We start from the raw sequence: 13,755 nt of genomic DNA, 5'->3' as shown, positions 1-13,755 counted from the left end.
GGGAATACTTGAGATCTACAGAAAAATTAGGAAGATATTACAGAAAATTCCTATTACCCAGCCTTTACCCAGCTTTCCCTGTGATTATTATCTTACCTAACCATAGTGCATTGGTCAAAACTAAGAAATTGACAGTGGTGCCCTGGCAGGATAGCTCAGTCTAATACACTACAGTTGTGGGTTCAGAAAGGTCTCTCCCTGCTCAAAAATTTCCCCGGCCTTGAAAACACTGAACCCAGAGAGCACAGTATATGTGTATGTTCCGTGTGGCATACAGATCCTCATGGCTCATCCCACCCTCCCCTCTGTCCCCGCACACGCACTCCTGCACTATACTGGCAAACAGGGACACCCAGAGCTCCTCCAGGTCCCTGAATATAACATGCTCTCTTTTCTCTCTACCTTGCACAGGCTGACCCCTGCAGAACTCTTCCCATCCCGACAGCAAACTGACTCCACCAGCAAGCCCACGTCTCCTGGAGACCTTCCCCCAGCACCTCGTACATTCCCAGGCACACTGCCATGCTCTTGGTCCCACTGATGCTCCAGCAGCCAAATCCCCATCTTCATCCAGAGGAAGCATGGGGCAGACACTTTGTATCTCACCCCTGGCCCTGGTTTCATCCCAGCGGTGAAAGGAACATCAAACCATGATGGCCAGCCCTCCCCATGGGCCCTCTCCAGCTAGGGAGAGGAGGATAAGGAACATCTGTGCATGGGACCTGCTGTGCAGGCCAGGAGTGAAGGAATCTGGCTCTAAGGCCAGATTCCACTAGGTACCAACTCTTTTATCTTTGGGCAAGCCACTTAGCTCTCTGTGCTTCACCATCCTCAGCTACAAAACTGATTAACCAATAAAGACCTAGCATGTTATATGCGGTAAATGCTCAGCAGGTGCTAGTTCATCCTGGATTTATTTCATTCACACCTGGTCAGCGAGACAGGGAGGAGGCAACAAAGACACTGAGGAAGCAGTAGAGCTACCTGCTTCTTCCCCCTGCAAACCATTGCTCAGCCCTCTCCCACTCTCCTGGGATGGCAGCAGCCGCCAATGCGGAGTGTGGGGCCCAGGCTGAGTCAGCTGATCCTGCTTTTCTTCTGCTCATTCCACATCCTTGGTACAGATATAAAGGAACACCCACATTTGTGAGGTCTTGCTGTGCCAGATGAGTACAGAGCTGAGGGCTATGATATCACATCCATTCCCACCAGCTCTAGGAGGCTGGAGTTTTGCCTCCATGTTACTTAAGTACAAGATGATTTAGCCAGGGTTGCCCGGGAGACTGACATACAGAAAACACGCCATTCCCCTCTCCTGGATCTCAAGTTGAGAAAGTCCTGCCCACTACCCTTGTACTGTAATTGCAGCCTGTTTGTCCCTCTGTGGGGCTAAATCACTGGGTAAGACCAATTTAGGATCACAAGGACCCTCTATTATACATCTGAACAGTTACATGGAGCCCGAAGCTTCACTCTGCTCATCTTTGCTCAAGTCTCTTCGCTTATGCTTAGGTTGTACAGTGCACAACCCACACAACTGCACACAGCAGCTCAGAGGAGGAGTCTTTAGTATTTCAGGTGTCCTATTTATTGTTAAACCAGCCTTAACTGTCCTCCATCTCCTCGGACTTCTGCTGCCAACCTTTGGCAGCCAGACACCTTAAAGAAGTGATCTACTTTGCAGGGCTCCTGGCCTCCCACTCTCTCCCTGGCCCCAGGCTCCCCTCCAAGATCACTCCCCAATTCCAGTCTCCTGAGCTCCCCTCCTTCACCTCTCCTTGGCATTGTGTGATTGCTTGTGCTGTGGGAACCCCAGGGATTCTCCCACTTCTCATCTTCTTACTCCGGCGTCAGAAACACGGCCCTCATTCCCTTATTCCCTCAAGCCATGACTGAGCCACTGCCGACACATCCTGCCTACCCTGAGTCCAGTCCTCTGAATCTGTCCGTCTTAGTGAGGCAGTGCAGTCCCCTTCCCAGAGTATGAGCTCGCTAGAGCCTGGCGGTGGTCACACTGCCCCGAGGGCAACAAAGCCTAGAGGGCTGTGGGCGGTACAGGAACCTTGTGCCTCTGGCTTCTCTCCCACCTGAGCTTCCCCTAGTCTTGCCATCCCTGCCCTAACCCAACTCCTTGCCAGCTTGTAGCAAAGAGAGATGTCATCTTTTCTCCTATTCCCTTCCCCTCAGCCATAGGTGGCAAACTGGTGGTTCACATCACATTTTGTTTGGATTGCCATACTTTCTTTAAGTTTCAATTAGTTGCTATCATTTAATAATTAACCAATTTTACTTAAGAATCCAGACTTCTACTTTCTTTTAAAAAATCAGATCTGGCAACACAGGCCCTCTTTCCTACATGGTGACACCCTGCTGGAGCTGCTCTCAGTCATGCCCTTTCTGTGGGGCTTGCTCTCTGGGTCCTGCACTTTAAGCCTCCCAATGGCCCTAGCCACTCAGATCAGCAGCATGGCCTCTAAACCATACCTCTGCATGAGGCGGTCCAGGGGGAAGGAACAAAAGCCTTCAGGTCCCAGCATGCAAAGGAGGGCAGAGCAGGGCAAGCAAAGGCAGGGCAGAGTCCCAGTTGGGAGCCACATCCCAGCCTCTCTCCATCACTGTTTATTGCTAGCAGCATCCCAGACATCCTGTGTGTTCTGTCCTGGCTCAGGCTCCCTCTGGGGGCCAGGCTGCTGCAAACACGTAGCCTGCTGTCCACTGCTTCAGAATGCTCCACGTCCTATTGGAGCTGGGCCCAGGGCCTGAGGCTTTGTCCAGGGCTTGAGTAGCAATGTGGCCTGTAGGTACAAGCCTCCTTTAAAAAAAAAAAAAAAATCAATAAAATATGTAAAAATAAATAAATGATTTTAAAAAAGTATTTTTTAAATATATTTTTTATTGATTTTTTACAGCGAGGAAGAAAGAGGGATAGAGAGTTAGAAACATCGATGAGAATCATCGATCAGCTGCCTCTTGCACACCCCCTACTGGGGATGTGCTCACAACCAAGGTACATGCCCTTGACCGGAATCGAACCTGGGACCTTTCAGTCCGCAGACTGATGCTTTATCCGCTGAGCCAAACCGGTTTCGGCAGGTACAAGCCTCCTTACTGTCCAACTAACTCAGCCAAGTGTGCACCAGGGGGTAGCAGCCTTGTCACAGTCCAACATGATGTTGAGAACAGTGCACGGGGCCCCACCCACAGACAGGGCTGTACGAGCATCCACGCGGTACTTCACAGTGTTCAGACCTCCCTCCCGGTCCACCTTGAATTGTTCCTAGGAAGGAAAAGGGGAGAGAGCATATATTCAGGGCTTGGGAGGAGCCAGCTGAATATGGATGCCCCAGGACCTCATCATCAGAGGTTCTGTGACCCCAATGAAGACAGGAGTGCCGCTCACAGCTGTGAAGGCTCTCCCACAGCGGTATGCCCCGGTAAGCAGGAGAGCAGGGGTTTTCATTTCACTAGTGTGGCTCCTAGAGAAGAGCTGTTTGAGGGATGGGAACTCTTGGGTTGCAGGTCCGCCTGGGATTCTGACATCTTCAGCTGAGTCCCCTCCACCCAGCCTGCATGGGGGTCATCTGACCCAGGTCGCAGGACCCATAGCAGCCACCAACCAGGGAAAGGTACCCAAACAAAACGCCATCGACTGAGCTGGGCCAAAAAGGAGTGGGAAGAGCCATTTTGACTCAAGTAGAACTTGGTGAAATGCTTGGGCCTACTCGCTCCCCCATGTCACCGCCTATCCATGCCTGATCTGGGAACCAGTCAGCACCTGTTTTTGAGCTGCAATGCGCTTCTGGTCCCTCTTCCGCCAGGCTGGGTCATGCAGGTGGTGAAATGTCTTGTATCCAGTTGTGATTCCCGAGGGGCGGAATAGCTGAGGCCAAAGGAAATTGGGTTAGGCCATCCCTCCTGGAGCCCTGGCCCTCACTAGTCCTCTGGGTCCCACTGCCTGCCACAGGCCACAGGCCAGGGCCTGTCTTCCCATTTTGCAGAAGAGGTGTGCTAAGGTGGGGGCAGGACTAGGATCAGAACCACCTGAGCACATATAAAACCTTAAAAAAAAAAAGAAGAAAAAAAAAAAAGAGCCAGCTGAGGATCTCCAAGCGGAGGGCAGAGAAGGGAGCCTCAGGGCAGCCATGATGGCTGAGGTGGAGGTAGGGGACCTGGGGGTGTTACCTGGAGCCCAGCTCTCTTGATGCGCCGGTAGAATTCATCGTCCTCACGGCCCCAGCCCCAGAAGCGGTTGGACATCCCGTTGCACTAACACAGAGACAGACAGCGTCACTTGCCTCATCCGCCCAGTGTGCTCTCTAGTCTCTTACCACTCAGATGCAGTTCCCACAACCTCTGCAGTATTGGGGGGACAGTCAGCACATCCCAGACCCTGTGCCCATGTAATGGGGCCTGGAACTTGTGTGAGATTATTTGTTTCTCCCAAATATCTGACTGGCAGGAGGGCACCTCTCTGGGTAGCTGGTAATGGGCACAAGTACCAATTCCTGCTTGCCCCTTCCCATTTCTTCTGGGCTCAGCCCTCGTTTCTTTCTCTGTGTGGGAGAGGAACAGCTGGGCTCTTTGGCAGATACCAGTTTTTGCTACCAGATTAGGGACTTCATTTACATAAAGTGGCTTTAGTTTTGTGAGGAGCAGGAGACTCAGGTCTAAGCTACTCAGTTCTTCCCCCTCTTCCCCACAGTGACTGACTCAGGGATGGGCCCAGGACACAGGTCAGGCCAATCAAGAATCTGTGTGGTACGGCTCTGGGACTCCTGTCTGGCTGTTGGAGAGGGAGCTCCCTCTTCTGGTAGACTTGGGCCTAGACAGATACAGACTGCAACTACAACCGCCACCCTCCACCCTGAGTATCTGGAAAGAAATCCTGTCTAAAGAGGGCAGAAATGAGAGAAACGAGGAAAGAGAAACGGTGCCCCAGTGACACTGTCTGAAGCTGGGCAGCCACACAGGAAGCAACACCCTCCTCTCAGCCCAGCCAGGCTTATCCATTTTAAGACTCAATGAACCCAACTTTTATGAAGCCACCTTTCACGGGCTTTCTGTGCTGCGCCTGAATCCTCCCTAACCGACCTGCTTGTTCCTGCTCCTCTCCCCTGTCTCTGGCTGCTCCTGGGTTCCCTGCTGGGCCCCCAAACTGCTGCTCCTCCTGTCAGCGCCCCCACCCAGGTGGGCGCTCCCTGGCTCAGCAGAAAGGCTGGCTGGGCCTCACCAGCTGGTAGTGCTGCTTGGAGAGCAGCAGGATGCCGCCGACATAGGTCTTGTAGTGGTAGATGGGGTGGAGCTCTGGGGAGGCCACATGGAAGGGCCCCGCCTCAGGGAAGCCATAGTCCAGCTCCTCGTTGAGAGGGAGCAGGTCCACGTCGTGCATGGCGATGTAGTCTGTGCTGTTGCTGCTCTCCAGGAAGCCCACATTGATGAGTGCCGCCCGGTTGAACCTGTACAGGACGGCCAAGGCTGGGCAGGGTACAGGCAGCGAGCTGGCTCTCCCCAGACTCTGCAGGAGAGCCCGTCCTCTACACCACCCACCCTGGGGCCTATGCTGCCCTCCAGGCGACACTGATTTCACTGTGGAGCTATCCAGCTTCACATCTGCTCCTCCATTCATCGCCCAAATGTTCACTGAGCACCTGCTATATGCCAGAAACTGCTGAGAGCATAGGATATAACAGTGAAAACCAAAGCCCTGCCCTCAAGGAGTTGATATTCTAATAACAGGAGATAAAAAATAAACAAATAAATACTTAAGAAGCCATATAGTGGTAAGTGTTGTGGGAAAAAGCAAAGCAGGAGGTCAAAGCATGAGGTGGTTGTTCTTTTAGAGAGGTGGTCAGGGTAATAGGGTGAAGGGTGAGTAGAAACCTGAATGCCAGAGGGATTGAGCCCTATGGAAATCGGGGGAAGGGGGCTCTGAGCAGAGGAGAGAGTGCTTACCAAGGTCTGAGGCAGGGCAGACACCAATGTGGCCAGTAGTGAGTGAGTGGGGCGTAGAGAATGAGGTCAGGGGGTGACAGGCCCCTGATGGGCTCAGGCTTTGGCCGTAATGAGATGGGGAGTCACTGGAGGGCTTAGAGCAGAGGCATGACACACTGTGACTTAGGGTGCAACAGGATCCTCCAGTTGGGGTGTTGAAAAGAGATTAGAGGACCGAAGTGGAAGCATAGAGTTGAGTTGAGAGGCCATTACAATAATTTAGGCAAGAGATGACAGTGATTTAGCTCAGGGAGATGCAGTGAAGACGGTGAGAAGTGGGCAGGTTCTATTTGGATTCTGCTGATGAACTGGATGTCCCGTGTGAGGCAGAAAGAAAAGTAGAGAATGATTCCAAGGCTTTTTGGGCTGCATAACTGGCAGCATAGAATTGCCATTTCCCAGTTGGGGAAGAGGCAGGAGAAGCTGATCTGGGCAATTCAGCTTTGATCAAGAAAACTTGAGGTGCTTCTGAGCCCAGTAAATGGAGAGCTGCGTAAGCAGATGGATGTGCAGGTCTGGAGTTCAGGAGAGAAGTGTAGGCTGGGAATACAGCCTCGGGAGTCACCAGAGTAGAGATGGGACCTAATGTTCTGAGCCTGGATGAGATCCCCCAGGGGGTGACTGTAGCCAGCAAGGAGACACTCAAGAGCACTGAGACCAAGAGACCGGGGAGATGAGGCAGAACCTGGAAAGGTGGGGAGGGCAGCCAGTGAGAAAGGAGGAGATTCAGAGAGGCTGCCCCGGAAGTCAGACAGTTGTTTGAGGAAGAAAGAAGTAATCCATTTGGGAAATGCTGCTGAGATGTCTACAGAATGAAGATGATTAATAAGGTTCATTGGTGATGTCAGTGAGAGCTGTTTTAGCAATTAGGGGAGGAATGGGAGGAGTTTTGCTATAAAGGGGAGCAGAGAAAGGAGGTGATAGCTGAGGGCAATGTATGCTGATGCAAATGATCCAGAAAGGAAGAAAAACTTGGCCATGTAGGACAGAAAAGGGCCTACAACTGGAGTGATGTCCTTGAGTAAGACAAGAAAGGGAGCCAGTGCCAGTGGAAGGCTCCCCCAGCAGAGCGGGACAAAACATCAAAAGCAACCGTGCCCAGAAGCTGGCACACAGGGCCAGGGGTTGGGGACTTGCACACGTTTTCTTCCAATTAGTTCTGTTTTCTCAAATAGAAAGCAAAGTTGTGGGGAGGATGGGTGAGGAGAGAGGAAAGGCAGCAGACTAGAGAAATTCAAGGCTTTCAGGCAGGGCAGAGGCGCTTCCTGGGCCAGGGCTCATTGTCTCCAGTCACATCAGCTGCCCAGGAACAGTCAGGTTTCATCAGGCAGAAGTTGTGCCAGGCAGAAAGGGGCAAGGGGACCGAGATATGTGCAGGGGAGGGATATTAACAATGAGCCATGGAATCCAAGTTAGGCAGGAGAAAGTGAGGACAAGGAGAGTCCTATGGAAATCAGGGGAAGGGGGCTCTGAGGCAGTAGTGAGTGAGTGGGGCGTAGAGGATGACCATTGGGAGCATCGGCAGGCTCTCTCCGGAGCACACTCACCTTTCTTCCCTCTGAGGTACACTTTACTTTCCTCTCCTAAACTCTAAGGATTCCAACCAGAGAAGCAATGGCAGTGGCAGCTCATCCCTGACTTACACCCTGAACCTGTCTTCAAGGCCCCCTTTTCTCTTTTCGGTGAGATAACCAACCATGTCTTGGTTCACTTCTTTCTTTTAACGTTTCTAGAGAGCCAATCAGACCACCACCAAGGCTACCTCCTGCTGCTTCTCCTGTCCTAGACTTTTCAGTGAGCTAAAACCAGCCCTGGCTCACTTCTTTCACTGTGACTTTTTTCGTTGTTAATCGTCACCAGAGGATATTTTTCCCCCATTGATTCCTAGAGAGAGTGGAAGGGAAGAGAGAGAGAGATACATTGATTGGTTGCCTCCTAACTGTGCCCTGACTGGAGCCAGGGATTGAACCTGCAACTGTGGTATGTGTCTCTGACCTTGAATTAATCCCAAGACCCTTTGATCTATAGGCCAACACTCTAACCACTGAGAAAAACTGGCCAGGACTTTCACTGTGACTTTACTTCTCAGTGAATTCAGCCCAGCGTGGCCCACTTCTTTCCTATAACGGTTCTAGAGAGCCAAAGCAGAGCACTTGTTGGCACTCACTCTCTCTCTCCTGTTGTTTCCTCTACCCTAAGCCCTTCCTTTGTTTCCCTGTCCCCGCTTTAATAAAGGTACTCTCAAAATAAAAAGAAAGAAAAAATTTGGGGTGGTGGGCACATGGTCCTATATACAGATTTTGTAAATTAGTAATCCACACATGTAACCAATATGTCCATGTAGACTAATGTCACCCCAAGAAATTAAAAAGAAAGAAAGAAAGAAAGAAAATTGGGAGTATCCGGACTACAGGGCCCAGTGGGGTCTAGGAACTGTTGCGAGTTTCCAGAGGGAAGGAATTGAAGGGAAAGGTGGGGGTGAAATGCGAGATGCTTCAATTATGATTATGGAGAAAAGATTTCGGTATGTGCAAAGATTTCAGGATAATGCCAGACTGTGAACAACTTTAAAGTCATTGTATTGACACTCTTCGCCTAATCCTCACCACCAATCCCCTGGCAAGCCCTGTCTGTGCTTCCTCCATCCCTTCTACATGCTGGCCAAGTGTTCACCATCTCAGACAACTGCAGTGACCACCCACAGCTCTTCCTGCTCCTCCTCTTGTCCTGGTACAATCTACTTCACACACAGCACCCCTATTTTAAAATGGAAATCAGATCAGAACCCTCCCCAGCCCCAAACTTTCCCCAAAGATTTCTGTCAAACCCAGTGAGAAGGGTCCCACCTCCTTCCCTCCTGCCACTGACCTAGGTGGCCCTTCGCAGGTCTGAGGCCCACCAGCACTGGGCTGCTGCCGGGAAAGGGAGCAGGCCCTGAGAGGCCTGGACACGGTGACGCCCCTGGAGAGGGGAGCAGGGGCCAGCAGTCCCTACCTGAAATGATCCACCTGGTTGAGCACGTAGATGTGGTGTGGGATCTTCTTCCTGATCAGGAAGCGATGCATGTGGGGCACAAAGACCAGGAGCTCCTCAAAGCGTTCCCGGAAGGGCACCAGCACTGCCAGGCGGTGGGGGCCCCATGACCGATCTTCTTCCCAGTGCTCAGGGGGCGGCTCTGGGGGACAGGCCCGGGGTGGACCTGGGGTCTCCTGCCCTTGTTTCCTGGCTGCCCAGGCCACGTCACCGGAGCAGCTGAGCTGCAGCCAGAGCAGGGAGAGGAAGCCCAGTAAGAGACAGGCAACGAAGAGGTGGAAGACGGAGCATTTCCGGGGAAGGCTGCTGGGAAGCAGCCTGGACCTGGGACAAGAGCAGGGATGGTCAGAAGGGCAGGTCTGGTCTGCGACCGGCATAGACCCCTTCTCTGGCTTCCCTACGAGCAGGGCTGGTCTGCCTAAGCACCTGGGAATTAGTGCAGAAGCAACTTTAATGCTTTTTCTCATGCTGCTACCATGTGTCAGAATACAGCCCATGCCCCCGCCTCCAGAAAGCCCTCCGACCACTCCTGGGTCAAAGAGCTGCCCATTCCTGATGCTTTCTTATCTTCTGTGAATGAGCCTGGCCAGACCACGAAGGCTGGGATGAGGCTCCTGTATCTGGCACTTGCCCCACCACAGGACAGTGGTTCCCGTCCTAGCTGATGGCAGGAGCCTGGACTTAGAGACCTCACCCAATGCCTCGCACACCCTGCATGTTCACCACCTGCTGCAACATCGGCTTCATCCTGCTTCTCACACCAGAAAGCTCCCCAAGATCTGGGTCTGTGCTGGCATCAATCCCCAGTCAAAAACCCCAATGTTTATTTTCGGAAGATCAGGCCTGCCCGCAGATTAATGCAAGGCCCAAACTGGCAGTGGCAGTTCCTGAACAAGCCTCAAAAGCTTCAGCCCAACAGGCAGCCCCTGAGACAAGAGCTGAGAAGTGGACTCGGGAAAGAAAGATTGGGGCTGCGGCCAGCACCCCGGCTCATTTCAGAAACTGGGAAGACAGCTGGTATCTTAAACGCTGCGGTAGTGTCGAGAGATTGGCCTTTAGGTTAGAAAATACAAAAAAAACAAGTGAATTCACCTGATTCTTTTGCCTTCTCTCTGGAAGTTCCTGAGGGTAGTGAAGGAGGAGCTGAGGAATCCAAGAAAAGGGAGGTTTCCTCTGCAGAATGCCCCATGAAATAATCAGCAAAGCAACCTCTCTGAGTTACCATGCAGCTACCAGGCTTATAGATTCTACTTCCTAAGAGTCCCTTGACCCTTCCTCACATACTGCCTCTCTTCTGTGCTCAGGTCTCATTGGTCCTTGTCTAGCTCAGACCTCTTCAAGCTCATGGATGATCCCCTTCTGTTTACAAGAAAAAGACCCAATCCCTTGGCCTGACAGTCAAACCCCTCTGTGACCTGGCCCCACCTCGTTGCCCCTTACCACTCATCCAGTGCTATAATTTGGCCAACTCTGAGCTTCTCTGCTCAACATATTCCTTCCTGCTCCAGCCTCACACAGCCTGCTGCTTCTGCCTGAAATGCCCTTCCTATTCTATCTGTCTGAAAGCCCCTCACTGATCCTTCAGGGCCAAACTCCAATGTCATGGCCAGCACTGCCCATCTTCTCACGTATACAAACTGAGATACATGCACGTTCTGTGTTTCCATGACATCTGGTACTTCACTCTGGAGAACTTAGAGGTTTGTAATTTCCCAAGTCCCTGCTTGGCTTCCCCATACATAACCAGGCTCCTGTCTGTGGCTGCAGCACCAGACACACAGCTGAGGTCATGCTAAGTGAGTTACAGGAAGGGTTCAAGCAGCAAGGGCATGCTTTAAGTCACACCGTTAGAGCCACACCAGCTCCTGCCTCTATAATGGCACAACTGCCAACCAGAAAGCCAGCAGTCCTGAAGCCAGGTCCAGGTCCCACACACAGCAGAGAGATGGCTGGGTAGGACACCTTCACAGGGGGCTTCTGACTTACCCCCCATTGTCCTGAGGTGGGGGTTTCCGATGGGGAGCAGAACCCAATCCTGCCAGTGGCCTGGGAAGGTTGGAGTCTCTACTGATTCTCCCTCTGAGCTCTTTCTGGGGGTGGGGTGGAGACCGGGGACGTGGACATGGGGAACTATCCCACCTTCAGGGGAAGAAGCAATGACCATTATCCAGAGTATGGCACGAATTGGGCATTTCACGCACTTTCACATGCTGTTTCCTGGATCTAACTGTCCCTTCCTACCAGTATCACATCCCCATTGGGCACCCTCATCCAGAGCTGTTAAAAGTCTAAACTGCTGAACAACTTAATTCAGAGCTGAATCCCAATTCCTTGGGACAGTGGACAATACTGAGAAGTTGTCCTGATGCCACCTGATGGCAAACTCCAGATCTGTAGTCCCATCGGCTCCCAGGGCCCAGGCCATCCTGCTCTGAGGGGCAGACCAGATGAGGTTTTTTCTCCCTCTTCAACCTGTGCCCAAGACTAGGAAAGAGAAGATTCAAACTGAGGCAGGCTGGCTCTGCAGCCAGCACCCTTCATTGCTACATTGGCCTGCATGGATTCCAGTAACCCTGAGTCAAAAGCGAGAAGAGGTATCAGTAACTTTTTCGAGAACACAGTTTTTTCCCAAAGGTTTATGGAAAGGGATCAGGAAATGAAAAATTTCCTCCACTATCTTTCCTTTCTTCTCTCACACAAATCAAAGAGATACAAGGTTTGAATACTCAAATGCTCTGATGACAGTACCTCCAAATGACAAGGGTAAGTGGAAGGTACCTCCCCTGTGCCAGGCACAGTATCAAGGACTTTCCGTTTGTCTCCTTCAGTCCTCATATAGCTCTCTTCCCGGTTTCAGAGATGGAAAAGTTGAAGTCAGAAAGATTAAGTGATATGTTTCTGGCCACATGACGATTAAAGAGGATTTCTGTCCAGGGCTGACTTCACAGTTCGGGCTTTCTTTCTATTATATTCCTGTCTTCTCACTTCAACACCAACACTGAAAAATCTCCAGAGATACACAGCTGTGCCCACTATATTCCAGAACCATTTGATACATGGCAAAGTTAAGAGATCTAAAGGGAACGAGGTATCACTCACTGGGTGAAGACTCGCTATGGGTTCTAGGTGAGAGGAGTTTTGGGGGCACATCTCAAGATTGAAGTGTCCTCCCAAATGTAGACAACTAAAAAGCCCCATCTCCCCAGTTCTGCTTTCGTGGTAAACATTAGCTAAGCTCTGGGCCAAGGCCATACCTAACACACGGGGAACTGAATCGGTGTCAAGTGCGGAGCTGACTGCGTGCCAGGCAGCGGCCGCCGGGCGGAGGGACAGAGCCTCTGTTCTGTTCGGCGTGCTCTCTGGGTGGCCGGCAGGGAAGGGGAAGCGGGAAGGAGGGAGGGTCTGAGGCCCCTCCCTAGCCGCTACAGGGATGTGATGGGGAGGTAGAAACCAGAGAAATGGAACACAGACTCCTAGACCAGGCACAGAAAGACAGAGGTCCATTCAGAGAGGTCAACAGAGTCCCTGACCAGCACTAAGATAGAGAGGCCAGAGGAGAAACTCCTAAGAGAAAACGACTTGCAAAGAGAGAAACAGAAACTCACAAAGGGAAGTGTTAACGGAGAGATGCAGACCCAGGGGTGACGGAGCCCTGCAGTGACATAGACTGGAGGGACCCAGAGACAGACACCCAACTACAGAGACCCGGTGACCCGCAGAAAGAACCGCAGACCCTCAGGGAGCCCCGCAGAGAGGAGGCGCGGCGGCCTCGGGCTCCCAGACTCCGCCCCGCGGCGGGTGAAGATCGGCCCCCGGAGGACAGGCCCGGGGCCGCCGCCGCTCACCTGCCGTCCTCCCAGGGCAGCTGCGCCGCCTTCCTCCGGGAGGGGAGCATCGCGGGGGTTGGCGGCCGCGCATGGGGCTCGAGCTCCCGGCCGGGCAGCCCGGCCTCCTCGGCCTACGCGGCACCTCCGCCTCCCGCCCCGCCCCAACCGGTCGCCCCGCCCCTCGGTCCTGCGGGTCCTCCGCTCCGGCCGCGCCGGCTGCTCCCCGGAGCTGTGGCGTTTAAGGTTCCGCCTGTGGAAAAACACGCGAGCACGACTACCACTTGGCGGCTGACTGCCCCCGCTTCTTCGCATCCCAAGAAACTGAGGTCCCAGAGGGGGCACAAGTCACTGGGCTGGGGCTGGACTGAAAACTCCAGACTCTCAAACCAGCGCCCGGGGGTAATGTGCAACTTCCTCCTCCTCCCAAGGGAAGGCAAGGAGCTTCTGAGCCTCCTGGCTGTCAACTCAGGTGCCTTCTTCCTCTGCAACAAGCTTGGAGGACCGCAAAGCCAGGCTCAGGGCTTAGTCTTGCGTTCAAGAGATGCCCCATGGAGTTAGAGCCAGGCACTACAGATGGACTGGATTCCAAACTTGACTCCCTCAATTCAGCTATGTTTGGGGGCAAAACAAACTCTGTTCCCTCTCCTAAGTGCCTGATCTACATGATTGCTGTGAGGACTAAAGGAAAAAATAAACTTGGTACAGAGATGGGCACAATAGATTTAGATTTAGTTGTCTCTTTGGGCTTCTCTTGGCAGTGAGTTTCTCAGACTTTCATAGAGGCAATCAGAATAAGGACATAGGTCACAACTCAAGAAATCTGCATTAAGTATGGACTTTAGTTAAAAATAATGTATTACTAAATTCACTAATTTTTAATAAAATTGTATTTATTGATTTCAGA

General features: G+C 52.2%; 1 protein-coding gene across 3 annotated transcripts; it reads right to left on the bottom strand.

The window, feature by feature from the left end:
• Window positions 1-1,149: 1,149 nt before the first annotated feature.
• Window positions 1,150-13,026, bottom strand: B4GALT7 (beta-1,4-galactosyltransferase 7). 3 transcript variants are annotated; one of them, XM_036423270.2, is made up of 8 exons: window positions 12,870-13,023; window positions 11,011-11,163; window positions 8,986-9,348; window positions 5,231-5,456; window positions 4,183-4,266; window positions 3,776-3,880; window positions 3,102-3,277; window positions 1,150-2,809 (listed from the first exon to the last, which is right to left on the bottom strand). In XM_036423270.2, the coding sequence occupies exons 1-7, from the start codon at window positions 12,917-12,919 to the stop codon at window positions 3,122-3,124; spliced, it is 1,137 nt and encodes a 378-aa protein (XP_036279163.1). In that variant the 5' UTR covers window positions 12,920-13,023; the 3' UTR covers window positions 1,150-2,809; window positions 3,102-3,121. The 3 variants fall into 3 exon arrangements, with proteins under 3 accessions (XP_036279163.1, XP_045432304.1, XP_045432305.1); XM_045576348.1 differs by lacking the exons at window positions 1,150-2,809; window positions 4,183-4,266 and having other exon boundaries at window positions 2,970-3,277; window positions 12,870-13,026; XM_045576349.1 differs by lacking the exons at window positions 1,150-2,809; window positions 11,011-11,163 and having other exon boundaries at window positions 2,970-3,277; window positions 12,870-13,026.
• Between the last annotated feature and the right edge of the window lie 729 nt (window positions 13,027-13,755).

This window comes from Pipistrellus kuhlii, unplaced genomic scaffold, assembly GCF_014108245.1.
Source record: "Pipistrellus kuhlii isolate mPipKuh1 unplaced genomic scaffold, mPipKuh1.p scaffold_m20_p_8, whole genome shotgun sequence".
Lineage (NCBI taxonomy): Eukaryota > Metazoa > Chordata > Mammalia > Chiroptera > Vespertilionidae > Pipistrellus > Pipistrellus kuhlii.
The sequence above is the reverse complement of the archived record's forward strand: the minus strand, read 5'-3'. Positions and strand labels throughout refer to the sequence as shown.